At 45.4% G+C, this 24,312-nt stretch overlaps 1 protein-coding gene across 1 annotated transcript in view; it reads left to right on the top strand.

The window, feature by feature from the left end:
* Positions 1-24,312, top strand: part of LOC144497728 (rab GTPase-activating protein 1-like) — a 421,278-nt gene that overhangs the window by 272,845 nt on the left and 124,121 nt on the right. The window contains exon 14 of the mRNA XM_078219169.1: positions 14,454-14,528. Coding sequence (XP_078075295.1) covers positions 14,454-14,528 — 75 coding nt within the window. The remainder of the gene's footprint in view (positions 1-14,453; positions 14,529-24,312) is intronic.

Below are 24,312 nucleotides of genomic sequence, written 5' to 3' on the forward strand. Positions count from 1 at the left end.
ATCCCAGAAATGAGTCAAATGAATCTTCATCTTCTAACGCATTTATATCCTTACTTCAGTAACGAGACTAAATCTGTACACAGTATTCTAGATGTGATCTCACCCAGACTCTGTGCAGCTGCAGTAAAACTTCCCTATTTTTATATTCCGTTCTTCTTGTAATAAACACCAACATTCCATTTGTCTTCCTAATCGCTTGCTGTACCTGCAGACTAACTGTTTGTGATTTATATACCAGGACACCCAGATCCCCCTTGTACCTCAAGAGTCCAGCACTTTTTCAATTTAAATAACACAATGCTTTATTTTCCTCCCAAAGTAGACAAGTTTGCAGTTTCTCAGATGGCACACTACATCTGCCATATTTCTGCCCACTCACTCAAGATCTATATTCCTTTGCAGAATCCTTATATCCGCTTCACAACTTACTCTTCCATCTACCTTTGTGTCATCAGCAAATTTAGCGATCATACATTCAGTCCCATCATTAAAGTCATCGATGTAGATTGTAAATAATTGCAGCCCCAGCATTGACCTCTATGGCACTCAACGAGTTACAATTTGCCAATCTGAAAGTGAGCCATTTATCCTGACTTGCTGCTTCCTGTTCGTTAACCAATTCTTTACCGATGCTCGTATTTGGCCCCAACACCACAATTTCTTATTTTGTGGAGTAATCTTTGCTGTAGAACCTTGTCAAATGATCAAGTGCCTTTTGAAGCTTAAGGAAGGAGTTAGGAGGACCAAGAGGGGTCATGAAAAGTCCTTGGCAAACAGGATTAAGGAAAATCCTAAGGCATTTTATACGTATGTAAAGAGCAAGAGGGTAGCCAGGGAAAGTGTTGGTCCACTCAAGGATAGTGGAGGAATCTATGCATGGAACCAGAGGAAATGGGTGAGGTACTAAATTATTACTTTGCCTCAGTATTCACCACAGAGAGGGACTTGATGGATGAGAAACCGAGGGTAGAGTGTGTAGGTATTCTGGGTCATGTCGATATCAAAAAGGGGGAGGTATTGGAGGGAGGTATTGGAGGGAGTGCAGAGAAGGTTCACCAGGTTGATACCGGAGATGAGGGGTTTGGATTATGAGGAGAGGCTGAGGAGATTGGGTTTGTACTCGTTGGAGTTTAGAAGGATGAGGGGGGATCTTATGGAGACTTATAAGATAATGCGGGGGCTGGATAGGGTGGAGGCGGAGAGATTCTTTCCACTTAGTAAGGAAGTTAAAACTAGAGGACACAGCCTCAAAATAAAGGGGGGTCGGTTTAAGACAGAGTTGAGGAGGAACTTCTTCTCCCAGAGGGTGGTGAATCTCTGGAATTCTCTGCCCACTGAGGTGGTGGAGGCTACCTCGCTGAATATGTTTAAAGCGCGGATGGATGGATTCCTGATCGGTAAGGGAATTAAGGGTTATGGGGATCAGGCGGGTAAGTGGTACTGATCCACGTCAGATCAGCCATGATCTTATTGAATGGCGGGGCAGGCTCGAGGGGCTAGATGGCCTACTCCTGCTCCTATTTCTTATGTTCTTATGTTCTTATTGGGCATCTTAAAAAGCACTAAAGTAGAAACGTACCCTGGGCCTGATGGGATCTACCCCAGAATACTGAGGGAGGCAAGGGCGGAAATTGCTGGGGCCTTAACAGAAATCTTTGTATCCTTTGTATAGGGGCGGCACGGTAGCACAGTGGTTAGCACTGCTGCTTCACAGCTCCAGGGTCCCGGGTTCGATTCCCGGCTCGGGTCACTGTCTGTGTGGAGTTTGCACATTCTCCTCGTGTCTGCGTGGGTTTCCTCCGGGTGCTCCGGTTTCCTCCCACAGTCCAAAGATGTGCGGGTTAGGTTGATTGGCCAGGTTAAAAATTGCCCCTTAGAGTCCTGGGATGCATAGGTTAGAGGGATTAGCGGGTAAATATGTGGGGGTAGGGCCTGGGTGGGATTGTGGTCGGTGCAGACTCGATGGGCCGAATGGCCTCCTTCTGCACTGTAGGGTTTCTATGATTCTATGATGATTCCTTATTGGTTACAAGTGAAGTTCCAGAGGACTGGAGGATAGCCAATGTTCTTCCACTGTTTAAGAAGGGCAGCAGAGATAATCCAGGAAATTACAGGCCAGTGAGCCTTACGTTAGTGGTCGAGAAATTATTGGAAAAGTTTCTTAAGGACAAGATTTACTCACATTTGGAAACAAATGGACTTAATAATGATAGACAGCATGGTTTTGTGAAGGGGAGGTTGTGCCTCACTAACTTGATCGAGTTTTTCAAGGAAGTGATGAAGATGATAGATGATTTGATTTGATTTATTATTGTCACATGTATTAGTATACAATGAAAATTATTGTTTCTTGCATGCTATACAGATAACGCATACCGTTCATAAAGAAGGAAATAAGAGAGTGCAGAATGTAGTGATACAGTCATAGCTAGGGTGTAGAGAAAGATCAACTTAAGGTCCATTCAAAAGTCTGATGGCAGTGGGAAAAAGCTGTTCTTGAGTCGGTTGGTATGTGACCTCAGACTTTTGTATCTTGTTCCTGATGGAAGAAGGTGGAAGAGAGAATGTGGGGTCCTTAATTATGCTGGCTGCTTTGCCGAGGCAGCAGGAAGTGTAGACAGAGTCAATACATGGGAGGCTGGTTTGTGTGATGGATTGGGTTACATTCACGACCTTTTGTAGTTTCTTGTGGTCTTGGGCAGAGCAGGAGCCATACCAAGCTGTGATACAACCAGAAAGAATGCTTTCTGTGGTGCATCTGTAAACATTGGTGAGAGTTGTAGATGACATGCCAAATTTCTTTAGTCTTCTGAAAAGTAGAGGCGTTGATGGGCTTTCTTAACTATAGTGTCGGAATGGGGGGACTAGGACAGGTTGTTGGTGATCTGGACACCTAAAAACTTGAAGCTGTTGACCATTCCTACTTTGTCCCCGTTGATGTAGACGGGGCATGTTCTCCACTATGCTTCCTGAAGTTGATGACAATCTCCTTGTTTTGTTGACATTGAGGGAGAGATTATTGTTGCCGCACCAATTCACCAGATTCTCTATCTCATTCCTGTACTCTGTCTCATTCCTGTACTCTGTCTCGTCATTGTTTGAGATCCGACCCACCACAGTGGTGTTGTCAGCAAACCTGAAAATTGAGTTGGGGGGGAATTTGGCCACACAGTCCCCAGGTCCGATGATCAAACTTTAGTTCTAATAATTTTCTCTATACCCTTTCCCTGGCAATTGTAATTGTTTTAAGTTCCTCCTCTCTCCCTTTCACCTCTTGATTTACAATTATTTATGATATTTTTGTTTTTTGCAGTTAAGACAGACAAACATACCTGTTCAATGTTTCCACCATTTCTTTATTTCCCATTATTGATTCCATGGGCTCACTCTGTGGAGCACAATCATTATTTACTTTGTTTACTTCCTTTTCAAATACCTTTTGGAATCCTTGCTATCTGTTTTTATAGTTGTAGCTCACTTTCTCTAATGCTCAAATTTCTCCTTCATTTATTACTTCTTTCATAATTCTTTGCTGTCCTGTTACTAATCTTCACAGAATTGCATGTTTTATCTTGCAACTTGATGCTATCTTTAACGTCCTTTATTACCCATAATGGTGCATCCTTATCCTTGAGTCTTACTTTCTCACTGGAATGTATCTTTGCTGAGTGTTATGAAATATCTCCTTAAATGCCCACAACTGCATCACTCTTACTTACCCTTGAACCTGATTTCCTAGTTCACTTTAGCCAGCTCTGTCTTCATATCCTTGGAATTTAACTTTAAAATGCTCATCTTTTCTCTTTCTTTTCTCATTTTCACTCTTTTCTTCCTGAAACTGAATGTGTAATTCAATCATGTTATGATCACTGCTACTTAGAGGCTCCTTTACTGTGAGGTCATCAATTAATCTTGTCTCATTGCACATTACCAGATGTAGAATAACATGCTCTCTGGTTGGCTCTAGAATGTGCTGCTCGAAGAAACTAGTCCCAAAAATACTTCTTTGAATTCAACTTCCAGGCTGCCTTTGTCAATTTAATTCAACAATCTATATGTAAAATCACCCATGATTATTGTCACAGTCTTCTCAAAAGGCCCCTCATTTCTTACTGTATACCCCACCCTACAATATAGCTACTGTTAGGGGAGGTTCTCTCATCTACATCCACGTGTGACTTCTTACCTTTCTTATTTCAACACCTTGCTCTTTAGAACAAAGACTCATCACACACTGTTATACCATGTAATCCTTCATTAACAGAGGTACCCTGGCACTTTTTCCTAGCTTCCTGTCCTTCCCAAACTCTTCAGGTCTACTTTGAGATGGAGAATACTGGCAGCTTATTTGACCATGGCAGCTATTGCAGCTGAGGCCAACTTGTTCCTGAACCAACATGTTGAGTTTGAAGTTTAGAACTGTCTTCTAAGTAATGATTGTTAATACAATGTGCTTTAAAACAGCTGAAGGTGCTTTGACATTCAGTGTAAAGTTGCCACTTGGCAGCCTCCATTGCATTCCTGACAGTCTGGTATCAAATGTCTCATCGAACTGAAGGGGTGAAATGGTCTCAAGGTGCACCTGCACTGCCGTGTAATGAGAGAGCTGAGTCTTAAGTCGCAAGGTTGTGGTGTTAATGAGAAACCATTCAAGTGGTCATTTAAACGTAGGCAGTAAATTGAGTAGTCCTTTACTCAGGGCAGCCTTTCTCATTGTGCATCATTGTTTCTGTGGTGTAGCTGGGTGGGGTTCCTGAATCATTGCAGATTATTGTGGTCAGGTTGAATCCTGCAATCTATTACCCTTCCCCTAAAACCCTGCCATTCCTTCTTCTCTGGAATCACGGGGGCTTAGCTAGTGTCCCAGGCATGTCAGTTCCCTTAGCTGCTGTAACTGAAACACTGAGAAATCAGCCATGGAGTGAGTGGCAAGGATACTATAGCAGCTTCCATATTCCAAAGGTTGATGCCAGAAGTCTGAGGCTGAGCCTCTGCTCAGACACTATCCTGCCTGCTACTAATCCCCATGGCAAGAACTTTATTTATGTAGCATCTTTAATGGAATCAAATGCAATGGCGAACATGAAGAAAGCAGCAAGTGTTTCAGATGTGGAATGTGCTGCCTGAGAGTGTGATGGAGGCAGGTTCAATTGAATCATTCAAAAGTGAATTAGGCTATTATCTGAAAAGGGAGAATGTGCAGGGTTACAGGGAGAAGGTCAGGAATGGAACTTGATGAATTGCTCATTCAGAGAGCCAGTACAGACATGATAGGCCAAATGGCTTTTTACACTGTAACAATTCTGTGATTCTTTGTTAAAATACTTCAAGATACTTCATATAGGCATTATATTGTGGGGTTCTGTCCCTACACTCCAGTTACCTGATATGTCGAACTTCACAACATGCAGCGTTCCCACATAGTGTTTACATATAACACAACCAAAAAATCCTACTTCACAATTATGCTTTACGCTTTCTCTTAGGTAGATAATCGATCCTCCCAAAATGAACCTTAGCTCCCTCGAGTGTACTTCGTTCTTTTCCTTTCTCAGCCTGGTAACTTTTAACCCCAAGAACTGTCTTTCATGAGGAGAGTTTTTCCTAGAGATTCTCCCTCTAGCACAAGCAAGGTGAATGTTCCGGCCTAGTTTTAAATCCTCACGCATTTCACCTTTTCAATCTGAACGTGACTTCCCACCTGCATTCCCGTGAGGTGAACCATAGAGACTTTCGGGCTTTAGCTGCTTCCACTTTCCTGGCTCGTGGTTGACTAACTTGTCTTTCTGTTTCACGATTATCTTTTCGGAAATCTTGTGACTTTATCTCACAATGGCATCCTACTGCCCCTCCTCCTCTCAAAGCCCATCTTCATGGAAATGTGAATCGCATGGGCCTTGTATCCAGCTAGAAATGCTGATTAGCTTTTCTTTAGACCCTCAATTCTATTCTGTTTTGTAACTAAATGGACAGTTCAAAGCAGAACTTTTACAACCCAACATTCTCAACGCCATCCTAGACTTTGGAGATTAGCAGTCTAGCCACTGTAAACACTGATGCAAATGCTGCTGCCATTGTCTTCACGTGTGAACATCTTGCACATTCTTTCCAGCAAAACAACCCAGATCTCCCTTTAATCTTTAACAACTGCGTCACCCAGCCCTATTAGGCAGACTTAAAAACCAGCCCCTTCATTTTATCCTAAAAAAAGACACAGTCCCAAAACACAACAGTGTTTTAAACCTCATATTTGTAACAACTGTTTGAGTCTGGGAACTGAAGCATTAACTTGAAAAGTTGGGACTGTGTTGATTCTGGGGTGGGCTTAAAGATAATGTCAGATTACTTTGATTTTTTCTTTGTATTCTTGAAGTGGATGTGAGGAGAGGACACTTGCTGACTGCTCAGGTCTGGCATCTTTAATGTGTTGTGGTTTCAAAACAGCCAATGCTGTTAAAAAGCCCCCAACCGTGTTTGGGGACTTTTTAATTCAGTTGTGTTTGATGGTATAGTAACAAGCAGTGCAGCACTGAAGAATGAACAGCCCATGGCAATGGGGTAATGGAGAGGGAACCAGTGCAAAATAGGATCTGTGACTGCAGTCTGGGAATGCAGAGCCTGTCCTGGTATCAGTGATTGATTGTGAATGCGGCAGCTCATGGAGAACACTCCTTTAGTTGTTTGCAGCCTGGGCTCACAACAGCGGAGTTTAAGGCAGCTGGATTTATTTTTTTTACATCCTTGTATTATACCGCTACAATTCTTGAAATCGCCCCTTAGAATAAATGTTTACTGATACCAATAGGACCAGGGGAATTGCAGCATGATGGCATATATGAAATGAATTCCAAGCTTACTAAATAAGGGTGCTGCTTAATTAATAGATTACTGCATAAGCCTGAACATTATTTGACACATCCCTTCATTCTGAAGAATTTTGCTCAGTGAAAGCTAGGAATTCCACTTTAACGGGTGACATCAAGGGGTATGCAACACTTTCTTTGTTACTTCATACTTTTGCAGCATTTTCAACTTTCTTTTCACCTGAGGTATTTCACATCCTATTGTTTAGCAGTACATTGAATGTATTTAGATGGCAAGCCATACTGGCATCACCAAGAAACTACTTGGATTGACATTGGTGAATCTGGCGGTGAGAGGTGAGGAAATGCATTGAATCACTCAGTCACCAGATATTAAAGGACTTTATTTGATAATGTCAGTCACTTCCTTCATGCTTTTCCTGCTTCCCGATAATCTCATAGAAATCATAGAAACCCTACAGTACAGAAAGAGGCCATTCGGTCCATCGAGTCTGCACCGACCACAATCCCACCCAGGCCCTACCCCCATATCCCTACACATTTTACCTGCTAATCCCTCTAACCTACGCATCCCAGGACACTAAGGGGCAATTTTAGCATGGCCAATCAACCTAACCCGCACATCTTTGGACTGTGGGAGGAAACCGGAGCACCCGGAGGAAACCCACGCAGACACGAGGAGAATGTGCAAACTCCACACAGACAGTGACCCAAGCCAGGAATCGAACCCAGGTCCCTGGAGCTGTGAAGCAGCAGTGCTAACCACTGTGCTACCGTGCCGCCCCATCATCATCATCAGTCTTGGTAAAATAAAACAAATGAGCAGGAGAGGCAATATCCTGATTGTTCTTTGAAAGAGCTAGTATAGACATGATGGGCTGGAAGGCATCCTTCTGTGCCATTCTTTCTAATCTAATCTAATCCAAATACTAAGACAAATGGAAAATGCTTTATAGTCATTTTGAACAATACTGACATGGGGATTTCAATTATCCGAATTTAGATTGGGATAGTAAGTGTAAAAGACAGAGTTGAAGGGGAAAACTGTTAAATCTGCTCAAGAGAACGTTTTGGATCAGTACGTTTTCCAGAACAACAAAGAAGGAAGCACTTTTGGATCTGGATCTGGGGAATAAAGTGGAGCATGTTTCAGTGGGAGGAGTGTTTGTGGAACAGTGACCATATCAAGTTTGGAATACTTATAGATAAAGACCACAAATAATCAAGTGTTAAAATATTACTTGGTTTATCTCCAGTGAGTTGAAAAGAAATTTGTCCAGGGGGAATTAGAATCAACAATTGGTAGGCTAAAATTGTAATTGAACACTGGAAGTTATTTAAAGTGGGAATGATTTGTGTACTGGAAAGGCACATTCCGATGAAAGAAATGGAAGGGGACCCAAAACTAGAGATTCCTGAATAACTAAAGATACAGAGGTTAAAATGAGACAGAAGAAGGAGGCTTCTGGCAAATATAAGTTCATGATACTGTTTAGAATCAGATGTGTATAGAAAATGAAGTGGATATCTCAAAAAGAGAATAGGATGGATAAAGACAGAATATGAGAACTGATTAGTGGCTAACATGAAAGATAACTTAATCTTTAAAACACAAATAGTAAAAGTGTTTCAAAAAGAAAGGTTAGGCCAATAAAGAATGAAAACAGATCTTTTTAATGAGAAAGAGGACATGCGTGGATTACTAAATTAATACTTTACGTTTATCTTCACAGCTGTAGAGAAGGTGTATGCTGTGGAGGGATTGTCCACAGAATCTCTGTGGGTGGAAGTTCGGAGTGGGAAGGGGTCGATCACTTTGCTGGGAGTTTTCTACAGGCCGCCCAATAGTAACAGGGAGGTGGAGGAGCAGATAGGGAAACAGATCCTGGAGAGTTGCAATAATAGCAGAGTTGTTGTGATGGGAGACTTTAATTTCCCAAACATAGATTGAAATATCCCTAGGGTAAGGGGATTGCTTGGGGAGGAGTTCGTTAGGTGTGTTCAGGAGGGTTTCCTGACACAGCATGTGGACATGCCTACAAGAGGAGAGGCTGTACTTGATCTGATACTGACCAATGAACCTGGACAGGTGTCAGATCTCTCAGTGGGGGAACATCTTGAGGATAGCGATCATAACTCTATCTCCTTTATGCTTGCATTGGAAAAAGAGAGGATCAGGCAAGCTAGGAAAGCGTTTGTATGGAGTAAGGGGAAATATGAAGACATAAGGCAGCAAATTAGAGGAGTAAATTGGCAGGAGGTATTCTCGGGGGAATGTACTGAAGAGAGGTGGCAGTTTTTCAAGGAATGTCTGTCTAGAGTTCTACAGGACAACGTTCTGAGCAGACAGGGAGGTGTTGGTCGGTTAAAGGAACCGTGGTGCAAGAAAGCTGTGCGGGACCTAGTCGAGAAGAAAAGGAAAGCATACAAAAGGTTCAGAGAGCTTGGCGAAGATGGGGATCTAGATGAGTATACGGTTTGCAGGAAGGGACTAAAGAAGGAAATTAGGAGAGCCAGAAGGGGTCACGAGAAGGCCTTGGCAGGTAGGATTAAGGAAAACCCGAAGGTGTTCTATAAATATGTGAAGAGTAAAAGGATGAGACGTGAAGGAATAGGACCTATAAAAGGCGAAGGCGGGAAAATCTGTACGGAACCAGTAGAATTGGCAGAGGTGCTTAATGAGTATTTTGCCTCGGTTTTCACAGAGGAGAAGGACCTGGGTGGATGTACTGCGGGCTTGCGGTGGACTGAAAAGATTGAGTATGTGGACTTTAAGAAAGAGGTTGTACTGGACTCTTTGAATGGCATCAAGATAGATAAGTCGCCGGGTCCGGATGGGATGTACCCCAGGTTACTGTGGGAAGCGAGGGAAGAGATTGCAGAGCCTCTGGCGATGATCTTTGCGTCGTCGATGGAGACGGGAGAGGTGCCGGAGGATTGCAGGATTGCGGATGTGGTTCCTATTTTCAAGAAGGGGAATAGGGATAGCCCAGGAAATTACCGACCAATGAGTCTAACCTCAGTGGTTGGTAAGCTGATGGAGAAGATCCTGAGGGACAAGATTTATGAGCATTTAGAGAGGTTTAGTATGCTCAAGAATACTCAGCATGGCTTTGTCAAAGGCAGATCGTGCCTTACGAGCCTGGTGGAGTTCTTCGAAAATGTGACTAAACACATTGACGAAGGGAAGGCGGTAGATGTGGTTTATATGGATTTTAGCAAGGCGTTCGATAAGGTCCCCCATGCAAGGCTTCTCGAAAAAGTGAGAGGGCATGGGATCCAAGGGGCTGCTGCCCTGTGGATCCAGAACTGGCTTGCCCAAAGGAGGCAGAGAGTGGGTATAGATGGGTCTTTTTCTAAATGGAAGTCGGTCACCAGTGGTGTGCCCCAGGGATCTGTTCTGGGACCCTTGCTGTTTGTCATTTTCATAAATGACCTGGATGAGGAAGTGGAGGGGTGGGTTGGTAAGTTTGCCGATGCCACGAAGGTTGGTGGGGTTGTGGATAGTCTGGAGGGATATCAGAAGTTACAGAGGGACATAGTTAGGATGCAAGACTGGGCGGAGAAATGGCAGATGGACTTCAACCCAGATAAATGCGTAGTGGTCCATTTTGGCAGGTCAAATGGGATGAAGGAGTACAATATAAAGGGAAAGACTCTTAGTACTGTAGAGGATCAGAAGGACCTTGGGGTCCGGATCCATAGGACTCTAAAATCGGCCCTGCAGGTGGAGGAGTTGGTTAAGAAGGAGTGTGCTGGCCTTTATCAATCAAGGAATTGAGTTTAGGAGTCCGGGGATAATGGTGCAGCTGTATAAGACCCTCGTCAGACCCCACTTGGAGTACTGTGCTCAGTTCTGGTCGCCTCATTACAGGAAGGATGTGGAAAAGATTGAAAGGGTGCAAAGGAGATTTACAAGGATGTTGCCTGGATTGAGTGGCATGCCTTATGAGGATAGGCTGAGGGAGCTCGGTCTTTTCTCCTTGGAGAGACGTAGGATGAGAGGAGACCTAATAGAGGTATATAAGATGTTGAGAGGCATAGATCGGGTGGACTCCCAGTGTGGAAATGGCTGCTACGAGAAGACACAGGTTTAAGGTGCTGGGGGGTAGGTACAGGGGAAATGTTAGAGTGATGTTTTTCACACAGAGGGTGGTGGGCGAGTGGAATCGGCTGCCGTCAGTGGTGGTGGAGGCAAACTCAATAGGGTCTTTTAAGAGACTCCTGGATGAGTACATGGGACTTAATAGGATGGAGGGTTATAGGTAGGCCTAAAAGGTAGGGATATGTTCGGCACAACTTGTGGGGCCGAAGGGCCTGTTTTGTGCTGTAGTTTTTCTATGTTTCTATGTTTCTAGAACAGCATATTGCCAATGTAGCAGTTCAGAAGGAGCAAAATTGGATAGGAAAAAATAGATAAAAAACAATGTATATTTCTTGAAAAGTTGACTGTCATCAAAGTAAAAAAGTCAGTCTGGATAGGTGGGATATATCCCAGTTACTGCAGGAAGGGTGAACATTATGGAGACTCTGGCTGTTGTCTTCCAAACCTCCTTGTTTGTGGGGATTATGTCAGAGAACTGGAGAATTGTGAATGTTACACCCTAGTTCAAAAAAAGGTTGTAAAGACACACCCAATAGGTTAGTCCGTTTAACCTCAATGGTACGATAGCTTCAGAAATGATTGTGCTGGACAAACTTAACACTTGGACAAGTGCAGATTAGTTTGGGAAAGCTAGCATGGATTTGTTAAACGCAAGTCATGTTTAACCAAATTAGAATCATAGAATGGTTACAGTACAGAAGGAGGCCATTCAGTCCATCTGTCCACATTGCCGTGGTAATAGCAATTCATCTAGTCCCCCACCCCACCATTTCCCTCTGGCCCTGCAAATTTTTTCTCTTCAGAATTGTTCAGTTCTCTTTTGAAAGTGATGATTGAATCTGCCTGCACCACACTCTCAGACAGTGCATTCAGGATCCTAACTACTCGCTGTGTGAAAAACCAGATTGAGTTTTTGTAATGAGGTCAGAGAGGTTGCTAAGGATATGTGGCTGATACGTTGTACATGGACTACCGAAAGGTATTGGTTAAAATACCACACAAAAGGTTTGCCAGCAACTTGAACCCCGTGGAATTAAAGGGACAGTAGTAATGCAGGTACAAAGTTGGTCGAGTAGCAGGAAATAGGGATTAACAGCGAACCGTTGTTTCATGGTCTGGAGGATCGCGTGTACAGGGCAGAATTTCAAAAGATGATGCAAAACTTGGAAGTATTGTGAATTGTGAAGAGGATAAAGGTCAAGAGGATATAGGTTGGTGGAAGGGCATTCGTGTCCAGAGAAGTGGGAAGTGACGCATTTTGGTTGGAAGAACAAGAAAGGACAATATTAAATAAAAGGCACAATTCCAAAGGAGATGGAGGAGCAGAGGGACCTGGGGATATTTGTACAAATATGTACATTTGTAACCGTGTGAATGGCAGAACCCTTAAAAACAGACACGCTCTCAAACGCACCAACGCACACACACTTGCACACACCCACAAATACTCACACACACGTGCACATACACACACTCTCTCTCTCTCTCACACACACTCCAGACACATTTGCTCTCATGTAGACTCTCTCATACACAGTCTCACGCACTCACACTCATTTGCACAATCACACACCTTCATACACATGTGCATGTGCGCACACTCATAAAACACACACACAATTTGTCTGCTCAGATCCATAAAGATTGCCTTCTCAAAATTTTATTTTGCATTAAAACATCACTGCAGGTTAAAAAAAGTATGGTTGCGTCTAAATTTCAGTGTTGTTAAAAGCTTTGTGATTTCATGAGTGACCTGGTTAGACAAAGTATCCTAACAGAGGGTGTCTCTGCTGCCTCTAACTTTAAAAACCATGGGATTCAAGGGTGTAAATGTACTATTTTGTTAAACATAGAAACATAGAAAAACTACAGCACAAAACAGGCTCTTCGGCCCCGCAAGTTGTGCCGAACATATCCCTACCTTTTAGGCCTACCTATAACCCTCCATCCTATTAAGTCCCAAATACTCATCCAGGAGTCTCTTAAAAGACCCTATTGAGTTTGCCTCCACCACCACTGACGGCAGCCGATTCCACTCGCCCACCACCCTCAGTGTGAAAAACTTCCCCCTAACATTTCCCCTGTACCTACCCCCCAGCACCTTAAACCTGCGTCCTCTCGTAGCAGCCATTTCCACCCTGGGAAAAAGCCTCTGAGAGTCCACCCGATCTATGCCTCTCAACATCTCATATACCTCTATTAGGTCTCCTCTCATCCTACGTCTCTCCAAGGAGAAAAGACCGAGCTCCCTCAGCCTATCGTCATAAGGCATGCCACTCAATCCAGGCAACGTCCTTGTAAATCTCCTCTGCACCCTTTCAATCTTTTCCACATCCTTCCTGTAATGAGGCGACCAGAACTGAGCACAGTCCTCCAAGTGGGGTCTGACGAGGGTCTTATATAGCTGAATCATTATCCCCGGACTCCTAAACTCAATCCCTCGATTGATAAAGGCCAGCACACCATACGCCGCCTGAACCACCTCCTCCACCTGCGGGGCCGATTTTAGAGTTCTATGGACCCGGACCCCAAGGTCCTTCTGATCCTCTACAGTACTAAGAGTCTTTCCCTTTATATTGTACTCCTTCATCCCATTTGACCTGCCAAAATGGACCACGATGCATTTATCTGGGTTGAAGTCCATCTGCCACTTCTCCGCCCAGTCTTGCATCCTATCTATGTCCCTCTGTAACTTCTGACATCCCTCCAGACTATCCACAACCCCACCAACCTTCGTGTCGTCGGCAAACTTACCAACCCATCCCTCCACTTCCTCATCCAGGTCATTTATGAAAATGACAAACAGCAAGGGTCCCAGAACAGATCCCTGGGGCACACCACTGGTGACCGACCTCCATTTAGAAAAAGACCCATCTATACCCACTCTCTGCCTCCTTTGGGCAATCATGATGTGGAGTTTAACCTGGTGTTGTGAGACTTCTTACTGTCCTTTGGGCCAGCCAGTTCTGGATCCACAGGGCAGCAGCCCCTTGGATCCCATGCCCTCTCACTTTTTCGAGAAGCCTTGCACGGGGGACCTTATTGAACGCCTTGCTAAAATCCATATAAACCACATCTACCGCTTTCCCTTCGTCAATGTGTTCAATCACATTTTCGAAGAACTCCACCAGGCTCGTAAGGCACGATCTGCCTTGGACAAAACCATGCTGAGTATTCTTGAGCATACTAAACCTCTCTAAATGCTCATAAATCTTGTCCCTCAGGATCTTCTCCATCAGCTTACCAACTACTGAGGTTAGACTCACCGGTCGGTAATTTCCTGGGCTATCCCTATTCCCCTTCTTGAAAATAGGAACCACATCCGCAATCCTCCAATCCTCTGGCACCTCTCCCGTCTCCATCGACGACGCAAAGATCATCACTAGAGGCTCTGCAATCTCTTCCCTTGGCTCCCACAGTAACCTGGGGTACATCCCATCCGGACCTTGGTTAACCATGGGAGCAGTGTTTGTACAGCTTGTGACTGAGCCTTGATTTTCATTGTTGTTTTATCTTCTCCACAGGCTTATTCTGTGTATGATGAGGACATTGGCTATTGCCAGGGCCAGTCTTTCCTCGCCGCTGTTCTTCTGTTACATGTGAGTAGACTGTTTGCATATGAGAGGTGATTGTGCTACAATATATGATACTGCAGCAAGGATTTCCAGCCTTTCGCCACGGTCACTGTCCACGTGTCTGGCTGGGCAGGAAGCCAGACTGAATTCTGCAATGGTCAAGCGGCCTAGGCTGAAACTTACCCCCATTATGTATCATGTGAGAAGCTGCTGAATGGGGGGATACAAATGGAGGGATACAAAAGAATGGTCTAGTTTGGACCAGGGAGCAGCACGGGCTTGGAGGGCCGAAGGGCCTGTTCCTGTGCTGTATTGTTCTTTGTTCTTTTGTTCTTCGTGCTCACCTTTATCACATTAACTTCCAACCGGAAATTTGCAGGCTGGGAGGATGAGGAGTTATAGAAGGTAAAAGTAAAGAAGAATTTACGCTTATACAGGACCTGTCATTGTGTGTCACCCCCAATCAAGTAATTTTACAATGCAGCTACTGAAGCTAAGGAGGAACTGCAGCAGACAATTACTTACAACAAGATTCCATAAACAGCAAACATCACTATAATAGGTCATTATCACATTGCTGTTTATGGGAGCTTGCTGTGTATGTATTGACTGCCATATTTCCTACACAAGGACAGTGACTACACTTCAAAAGTATTCTATTAACTGCAAAGCACACTGGGACATTCAAGAAGTAGTGAAAAACTTTAAAGACATGCAAGTGTTCCCTTGTTTGAGGGGTCCCAACAGGGTGGATGTGGAGAGGATGCTTCCTCTTTTGGGAGATTCTAGAACTAGGGGGTCACTGTTTAAAAATAAGACACCATTTAGTTCAGAGATATGGAGAAATGTTTTCTCTCAGAGGGTTGTCAGTCGTTGGAACTCTCTTCTTCACAGGAAGCAGAGTCTTTGACTATCTCTAAGGCAGCGGTGGATAGATTCTCAAGAAACAAGGGGGTGAAAGGGCAGAATGTGGAGGTTACAATCAGATCAGCCATGATCTTATTGAATGGCAGAGCAGACTTGAGGGGCTGAGTGACCTACTTTTGTAGTTTTGGGTGCTGAACGAATGGAGTAATTCCCTGTCTGGTCATTTCAGCTATGTTTACTGCCTAAGCCACAAAATGTGAATTCAACACTCAGCATCTTTGCAAATGAGTAGATTCCTGGGATTAATCTTATTGTGACCCCACAAGCTGTTCCTATTGCTTATTTACAGGATTTTGCAGCCCTGTGTACAGTATGAGCACAGTAAGAAGTCTCACAACACCAGGTTAAAGTCCAACAGGTTTATTGGGTAGCACAAGCCACTAGCTTTCGGAGCGCTGCCCCTTCATCAGGTGAGTGGGAGTTCTGTTCAGGGCACATAAAGACACAAACTCAATTTACAAAATAATGGTTGGAATGCGAGTCTTTACAGATAATCAAGTCTTAAAGGTACAGACAATGTGAGTGGAGAGAGGGTTAAGCACAGGTTAAAGAGATGTGTATTGTCTCCAGCCATACAGTTAGTGAGATTTTGCAAGCCCAGGCAAGTCGTGGGGGTTACAGGTAGTGTGACATGAACCCAAGATCCCGGTTGAGGCTGTCCTCGTGTGTGCGGAACTTGGCTATCCGTTTCTGCTCAGTGATTCTGCGTTGTCGTGAAGGCCGCCTTGGAGAATGCTTACCCGAAGATCCAAGGCTGAATGCCCGTGATTGCTGAAGTGTCCCCCAACAGGAAGAGAACACTCCTGCCTGGTGATTGTCGAGCAGTGTTCATTCATCCATTGTCATAGCGTCTCCATGGTCTCCCCAATGTACCATGCCTCAGGACATCCTTTTCTGCAGCGTATCAGGTCGACAACATTGGCCGAGTTGCAAGAGTATTTACCGTGTCCCTGGTGGATGGTGTTCTCACGTGAGATGGTGGCATCCGTGTCGATGATCCGGCATGTCTTGCAGAGGTTGCTGTGGCAGGTGACATGTTGAAGACACGTCATCGATGAAGACTAACATCTCGCCAAGGCCAACCCCACACCCCCACTTCTTGCCTTCAAACAACCGCACAACCTCAAACAGACGTTTGTCCACAGCAAACTACCCAGCCTTCAGGAGAACAGTGACCACGACACCACACAACCCTGCCACACACATTGTCTGTACGGCCATTGTCTGTTCTCTTCCTGTTGGGGAACACTTCAGCGATCACGGGCATTCAGCTTCTGATCTTCGGGTAAGTGTTCTCCAAGGCGGCCTTCACGACTCATGACAACGCAGAGTTGCTAAGCAGAGACTGATAGCCAAGTTCCACACACATGAGGATGGCCTCAACCGGGATCTTGGGTTCATGTCGCACTATCTGTAACGCCCACGACTTGCCTGGGCTTGCAAAATCTCATTAACTGTCCTGTCTGGAGACAATACACACCTCTTTAACCTGTGCTTAACCCTCTCTCCACTCACATTGTCTGTACCTTTAAGACTTGCATTCCAACCATTATTTTGTAAATTGAATTTGTGTCTTTATATGCCCTGTTTGTGAACAGAACTCCCACTCACCTGATGAAGGAGCAGCGCTCCGAAAGCTTGTGGCTTGTGCTACCAAATAAACCTGTTGGACTTTAACCTGGTGTTGTGAGACCTCTTACTGTGCTTACCCCAGTCCAACGCCGGCATCTCCACATTACGGTATGAGCAGCATCGTTGGCAGGAGATGGCATCATATACCATGGGAGTAGATCTACTGCCTCAGGAACCAACTGGATATCACTACAGTCAGCTGGAGAGGTGATCCCATCACATGACACCTGAGCAATCCACCATGAACACAACTCTGTCTGCAGCTCTTAAATGACTAGAATTCTGAGATTTTTGTGCTCCTAGCCCCTGTGCTTTGATCTGTGCCATCCTTCACTGAGCCTCCAGAAGATTGCTGAAGCTGCTTCAAGGCTTCAGTCAATAGTTCCTGAATTATCTGAGGATAACGAAGGGAAAGAATGGACATTTCCACAGCACTTTTCACAACTTCAGGACATCCCAAAATGCTGTACAGCCAGTGAAGTACTTTTGAAACAAAAGCAGAAAGTGCTGGAAAGTCTCAGCAAGGGGTTCTGACAGAACCTGTGGAGAGAGAACAGAATAATGTTTTAGGTAAAATCATAAAATCATAGAAACCCTACAGCACAGAAAGAGGCCATTTGGCCCATCGAGTCTGCTCCGACCACAATCCCACCCAGGCCATACCCCTATATCCCTACATATTTTACCCACTAATCCCTCTAACCTACGCATCTCAGGACACTAAGGGGCAATTTTAGCATGGCCAATCAACCTAACCCGCACATCTTTGGACTGTGGGAGGAAACCGGAGCACCCGGAGGAAACCCACGCAGACACGAGGAAAATGTGCAAACTCCACACAGACAGTGACCCAAGCCGGGAATCGAACCCAGGTCCCTGGAGCTGTGAAGCAGCAGTGCTAACCACTGTGCTACCGTGCTGCCCTGGATGAACTTTCAACAGAGCTGAAAACAATAGAAAATGGGATGAGATTTATACTGTTATGGTGAGGGGGATTGATAAAGATGTCTTAGACAAAAAGACAAAGGGAATGTAAATGGTGCTGGCTAAGGAGTTTGTTGGTAGCAGCCATTAAGAGATCAGAATGTGTAAGTGGCAGAACGAAGGTAAGCAGAGTGTCAAAGGAGACATGTAACACATGGCCTTAGTGGGGTGGGGGGAGGGAAAACCGTGAGGGGGGGAGGGGGAAAGATGGAAAGCGAGGGGAAAAATGAAAGGATGGAAGAAATTAAAATAAAAAAAATATATATACTTGAGTAAATAAGATGAACTGAAATAAAATAAAATGGAAATGAAGCGGAGGGGGAGGGGGAGAAGAGAGTTCATGCTCTGAAGTGGTGAACTCAATGTTCAGTCCGGAAGGCTGTAAAGAGTCTAATCAGAAGGTGAGGGGCTCTTCCTTCAGTTTGCATTGGGCTTCACTGGAACATTGCAATAGGCCAAGGACAGACCTGTGGACATGACAGCAGGATGGTGTGTTGAAATGACAAGAGACAGGAAGTGTTCAGCAAAGCAGTCACCCAACCTGCGATTGTTCTCTCCGATGTCGAGTAGACAGCATTGGGAACTGTGAGTGCAATAGACCAGATTAAAGGAGGTGCACATGCAAGCGCTGCTTCACCTGAGAGTCCTTGGATGGTGAGCAGGAGAGATAAAGGGGCAGGTATTGCATCTTCTATGATTGCATGGAAAGGTGCCGTGGGCAGGGGGTGAGGTACTAGGTGTGATGGACCAGGGTATCCCGGAGGGAACGGTCCCTGCGGAATGCTGACAGGGGAGTGAGGGGAAGATGGTGGTGGCATCATGCTGGAGTTGGCAGAAATGCAGAGGATGATCCTTTAAATGTAGGTGCTGCTGGGGTGAAAAGTAAGCACAAGGGGTTCTGGGAGGGAAGGGAGGGGGTGAGAACAGTAGCGCGGGAGACGGGTCGGGCACAGTTGAGAGTCCTGTCAACCACTATGGATGGAAAACTACAATTTAGGAAGAAGGAAGACATATCAGCAGCGCCATTCTGATTCCAAAGTGGCATCATCAGAACAGATGCCGCAGAGGCGAAGGAACTGAGTGAATGGGATGGAGTCCTTACAGAATGTGGGGTGTGAAGATCTGTAGTCAAGATAGCTGTGGGAAAAGATGGGTTGTAATGGATTCTCGTGGACAGTCTATCACCAGAAGCGGAGATAGAGAGGTCAAGGGAGGGAAGGAAAGTGTCAGAGATGGACCATATGAAGGTGATAGAGGCATGGAAATTGGAAGCAAAATTCATAGAATCATAGAATCCCTACAGTGCAGAAAGAGGACATTTGGCACATCGACCCTGCACCAACAACATTCCCACCCAGGCCCTATCCCCGTAACCCCACTTATTTACCCTGTTAGTCCCCCTGACACTAAGGGGCTATTTAACATGGCCAATCAACCTAACCCACGCATCTTTGGACTGTGGGAAGAAACCGGAGCACCCGGAGGAAACCCACAGGGAGACTGTGCAAACTTCACACAGTCACCCGAGGCCAGAATTGAACCCGGGTCCCTGGGGCTGTGAGGCAGCAGTGCTAACCATTGTGCTACCGTGCTGCCCATTGATTGATAAATTGATAAGTATTTCCAGGTCCAGATGAGAACGTGAAGCTGAACCGAAATTGTGATCAATGTACCGGTAAAAGAGTTGCGGAAGGGGGCCGGAGGGGGCAGGGAATACTCCACATACCCCACAAAGAGATAGGCATAACTGGACCCATGGACACACCATTTATTTGGAGGAAGTGAGACAAGTTAAAGGAAAAACTGCTGAGTGAGAGAACAAGTTCAGCCAGACGGAGGAGCGAAGGAGAATGGTGGTGGATGGGAATTGTTCAGGCCTTTTTTCGAGAAAGAAGCGGAGAGCCCTCAGACCATCCTGGTGGGAATGAAGGTGTAGAGGAATTGGACATCCATGGAATTCATTTCTTCCTATCTTGACTCCATCCTTTCCAGGGAATTGGAAGTTAACATGGAAATCCTAGGATTCCTAGGATTCTTTGGGAGGCAAGGGATGAGATTGCAGAGCCTTTGGCTTTGATCTTTGGGTCCTCGCTGTCCACGGGGATGGTGCCAGAGGACTGGAGAATGGCGAATGTTGTTCCTCTGTTTAAGAAAGGGAATAGAAATGACCCTGGTAATTATAGACTGGTTAGTCTTACTTCGGTGGTTGGTAAATTGATGGAAAAGGTCCTTAGAGATGGGATTTACGACCATTTAGAAAGATGCGGATTAATCCGGGATAGTCAGCATGGATTCGTGAAGGGCAAGTCGTGCCTCACAAATTTGATTGAATTTTTTGAGGAGGTAACTACGTGTGTTGATGAAGGTAGGGCAGTTGATGTCATATACATGGATTTTAGTAAGGCGTTTGATAAGGTCCCCCATGTTCGGCTTATGATGAAAGTGAGGAGGTGTGGGATAGAGGGAAAGTTGGCCGATTGGATAGGTAACTGGCTGTCTGATCGAAGACAGAGGGTGGTGGTGGATGGAAAATTTTCGGATTGGAGGCAGGTTGCTAGCGGAGTGCCGCAGGGATCAGTGCTTGGTCCTCTGCTCTTTGTGATTTTTATTAATGACTTAGAGGAGGGGGCTGAAGGGTGGATCAGTAAATTTGCTGATGACACCAAGATTGGTGGAGTCGTGGATGAGGTGGAGGGCTGTTGTAGGCTGCAAAGAGACATAGATAGGATGCAAAGCTGGGCTGAAAAATGGCAAACGGAGTTTAACCCTGATAAATGTGAGGTGATTCATTTTGGTAGGACTAATTTAAATGTGGATTACAGGGTCAAAGGTAGGGTTCTGAAGACTGTGGAGGAACAGAGAGATCTTGGGTTCATATCCACAGATCTCTAAAGGTTGCCACTCAAGTGGATAGAGCTGTGAAGAAGACCTATAGTGTGTTAGCTTTTATTAACAGGGGGTTGGAGTTTAAGAGCCGTGGGGTTATGCTGCAACTGTACAGGACCTTGGTGAGACCACATTTCGAGTATTGTGTGCAGTTCTGGTCAGCTCACTATAAGAAGGATGTGGAAGCGCTGGAAAGAGTGCAGAGGAGATTTACCAGGATGCTGCCTGGTTTGGAGGGTAGGTCTTATGAGGAAAGGTTGCGGGAGCTAGGGCTGTTCTCTCTGGAGCGGAGGAGGCTGAGGGGAGACTTAATAGAGGTTTATAAAATGATGAAGGGGTTAGATAGAGTGAACGTTCAAAGACTATTTCCTCGGGTGGATGGAGCTATCACAAGGGGGCATAACTATAGGGTTCGTGGTGGGAGATACAGGAAGGATATCAGAGGTAGGTTCTTTACGTAGAAAGTGGTTGGGGTGTGGAATGGACTGCCTGCAGTGATAGTGGAGTCAGACACTTTAGGAACATTTAAGCGGTTATTGGATAGGCACATGGAGCACACCAGGATGATAGGGAGTGGGATAGCTTGATCTTGGTTTCAGATAAAGCTCGGCACAACATCGTGGGCCGAAGGGCCTGTTCTGTGCTGTACTGTTCTATGTTCTATGTTCTATGAAATATAGAAAAAAGGAGCTCTAGGAGGCCATTCGGTCCTTTGATCCTGCTTCATCATTCATTATGATCATGGCTGATCATCCAACTCAATGGCCTGATTCCACCTTCGGTCCATATCCTTTGATCCCCTTCGCCCTCAAGTGCTATGTCTAAACATGCAAGTTGTTTATATGACATAGGGTCTCCGGAAAATCGTGGATGTAGTTGGGAAGGGACTAGAGAAGAGGAGCGAGGATGGAGTCAAGATCGGGAGAATTCTGTGGGGCAGGAACAGACTGACACGATGGGCCTACCGGGACAGTCCTGTTTGTGGATTGTGGGGAGGAGGTAGAAGCGGGCTGTCCGGGTTTGGAGCTATGAGATGGAAGCTGTGGGAAGATCTGCGGAGGAGATGAGGTCAGTGACAGTCCTGGAAACAATGGCTTGATCTTTGGTGGTGGGGCCATGGTCCAGGGGGAGGCAAGAGGAAGCTGAGAGTTGGAGCTCAGCTTCTGTGAGGTAGAGGTCAGGATGTCTGACAATAACAGCCCACCCTGGTCGGGAGTTCAGCCATTGTAATGTAGGAAACATGGCAGTCAATTTGCGCACAGCAAACTCCCACACACAACATTTTGATGATGGCCTGATAATCTGATTTCGTGATGTTGGTTTTGGGATAAATATTATCCAGAACATCCAAGGAACTCCCCTGTTTTTGAAAGCTGCCATTGGAATTGTTCATGTCTGTTTGGGAGAGCGGACAGTGTCTCCATTTAGTGCCTTGTCCAATGATCCTGACATTGTGGTGCACCAGCCTACGTTATGTGTTCACGTTTCTGGACTGGGACCTGAACCTACAACCACTGACTCGGACAGGAGTGTGCTGCCCACTGAGCCATGCTTGACATGGCTAGCTCATGCACTGTGTCCAAGAGCCTTACAGGGACTTGCATACCTGTGTGCAGCAAGCCCTTGTAGATCTACCATGTCACACTGAAAATACATCTTGTGTGCCTTTCTCCACATTGTTTTGATGCAAGAGAACTCTTTTCCTGAAGGTAGGAGGCTGGTATTCATTTCTTTCTTGCCCAATGTCTCCAGCTTTCCTCCTCAGCTTTGAAAGGTGACCAGCTGGTGCTGATACTGCAGTATGTAGTAATGCTGTGAATGGAAGCTACAGCAGGTGCCTCTTACTCAGTGTTGCTGACAGTGTTATGATGAATGTGCTGATTCCTGCGGAATCCCCAGTGGCAGTCCCTGATCCGAAGAACTGGCAACAGAATTGAATAATCACAGTCCATTTATTTTTAACCATTATTTCAGGTTGAATCTTGTATTTGGAACTCTAGTGTTTAAAGTGGACATACGCTGCCCAGTGTGCACATGCACTTCCCACTGTGTGTGTATGTGCACTGTCCAGTGTGTGTGCGCATGCGCACTGTCCATTGTGTGTGTGTGGGTGTGTGTGTGTGTGTGCGCATGCGCACTGTCCAGCATGTGAGTGTGTGTGCACTGTTCAGCATGTGAGTGTGTGTGCACTGTTCAGCATGTGTGAGTGTGTGCACTGTTCAGCATGTGTGCATGCATGCACTGTCCGACGTGTGTGTGTGCATGCACTCTTCGGCGTGTGTATGCATGCGCACTGTCCAAGGTGTGCGTGTGAGCGCACTGTCCAGGGTGTGTGTGCGCTGTCCGGTGTGTGTGTGCGCACTGTTCAGAGTGTGTGGGCATGCACACCTACTGGCGTGAGTGCGTGAGCGCACTGTCCGGGGTGTGTGTGTGTGCTGTCCGGTGTATGTGCACACTATCCAGAGTGATCGGTGTATGTGTGCATGCGCACTATCCGATGTGCTTGTGCATTTGCACGGTCTGATGTGCTTGTGCGCACTGTCCTCTGTGTGTGTGCGCGCGCGCGCATATGCACTGTCCTATGTGCGTGTGCATGTGCATTGTCTGATGTGCTTGTGCGCACTGTCGTATGTGCGTGCGTGTGTGCACATGTGCACTGACCGGTGTGTGTGTTTGGATATACACTGACCAATGTGCATGCGCACTGTCTGATGTGTGTGTACACTGTCCAGTGTGTGCGTGTACACTGTCCAGTGTGTGTACACTGTCCAGTGTGTGTGTGTATACACTGTCCTGTGTGTGTGTGTGTGTACACTGTCCAGTGTGTGTATGTGTGTGTATATACACTGTCCAGTGTGTGTGTGTATACACTGTCCAGTGTGTGTACACAGTTTGGTGTAAATGTACACACTCCTTTCGTACTGCTCAATATGTGTGTGCGTGCCTGCTGCCCAGTATCTTTGTGTGTGTGCACTGTGGATCACTGTATCACTTTCCACATTGCAACATTGACTCCAGTTCAACAATTCTTCACTGTGTAAAGCACTTTGAGACTCCCTGAGGATGTTTTTCTTAAAAGATGCTCGCTCAAATCAGTATTGCACAGATGTTCTTTCAGATCCATACATGTGGATCATAACAGATGCTGATCTTTAAGTGAGTTTCTGTTTAATTGGGGTCTCCTGCTGTGAAAAGTGAAATACAAAGATGGGAAGATTGAGGGTCACCCAGACTGCACACTGTGATAGAAAATTAGATTGGTGTAAAGTAATTGGGTTTATTATTGACATCTGCCCTTCTTCGGTTAAATATCAGAGTGCTACCATTTAATTTAATTCCCATATCCTTCACTTAAAACATACAGGGGCCTCCGTAGCTA

This window comes from Mustelus asterias, chromosome 8 (genome assembly GCF_964213995.1).
Source record: "Mustelus asterias chromosome 8, sMusAst1.hap1.1, whole genome shotgun sequence".
Taxonomy (NCBI): Eukaryota; Metazoa; Chordata; class Chondrichthyes; order Carcharhiniformes; family Triakidae; genus Mustelus; species Mustelus asterias.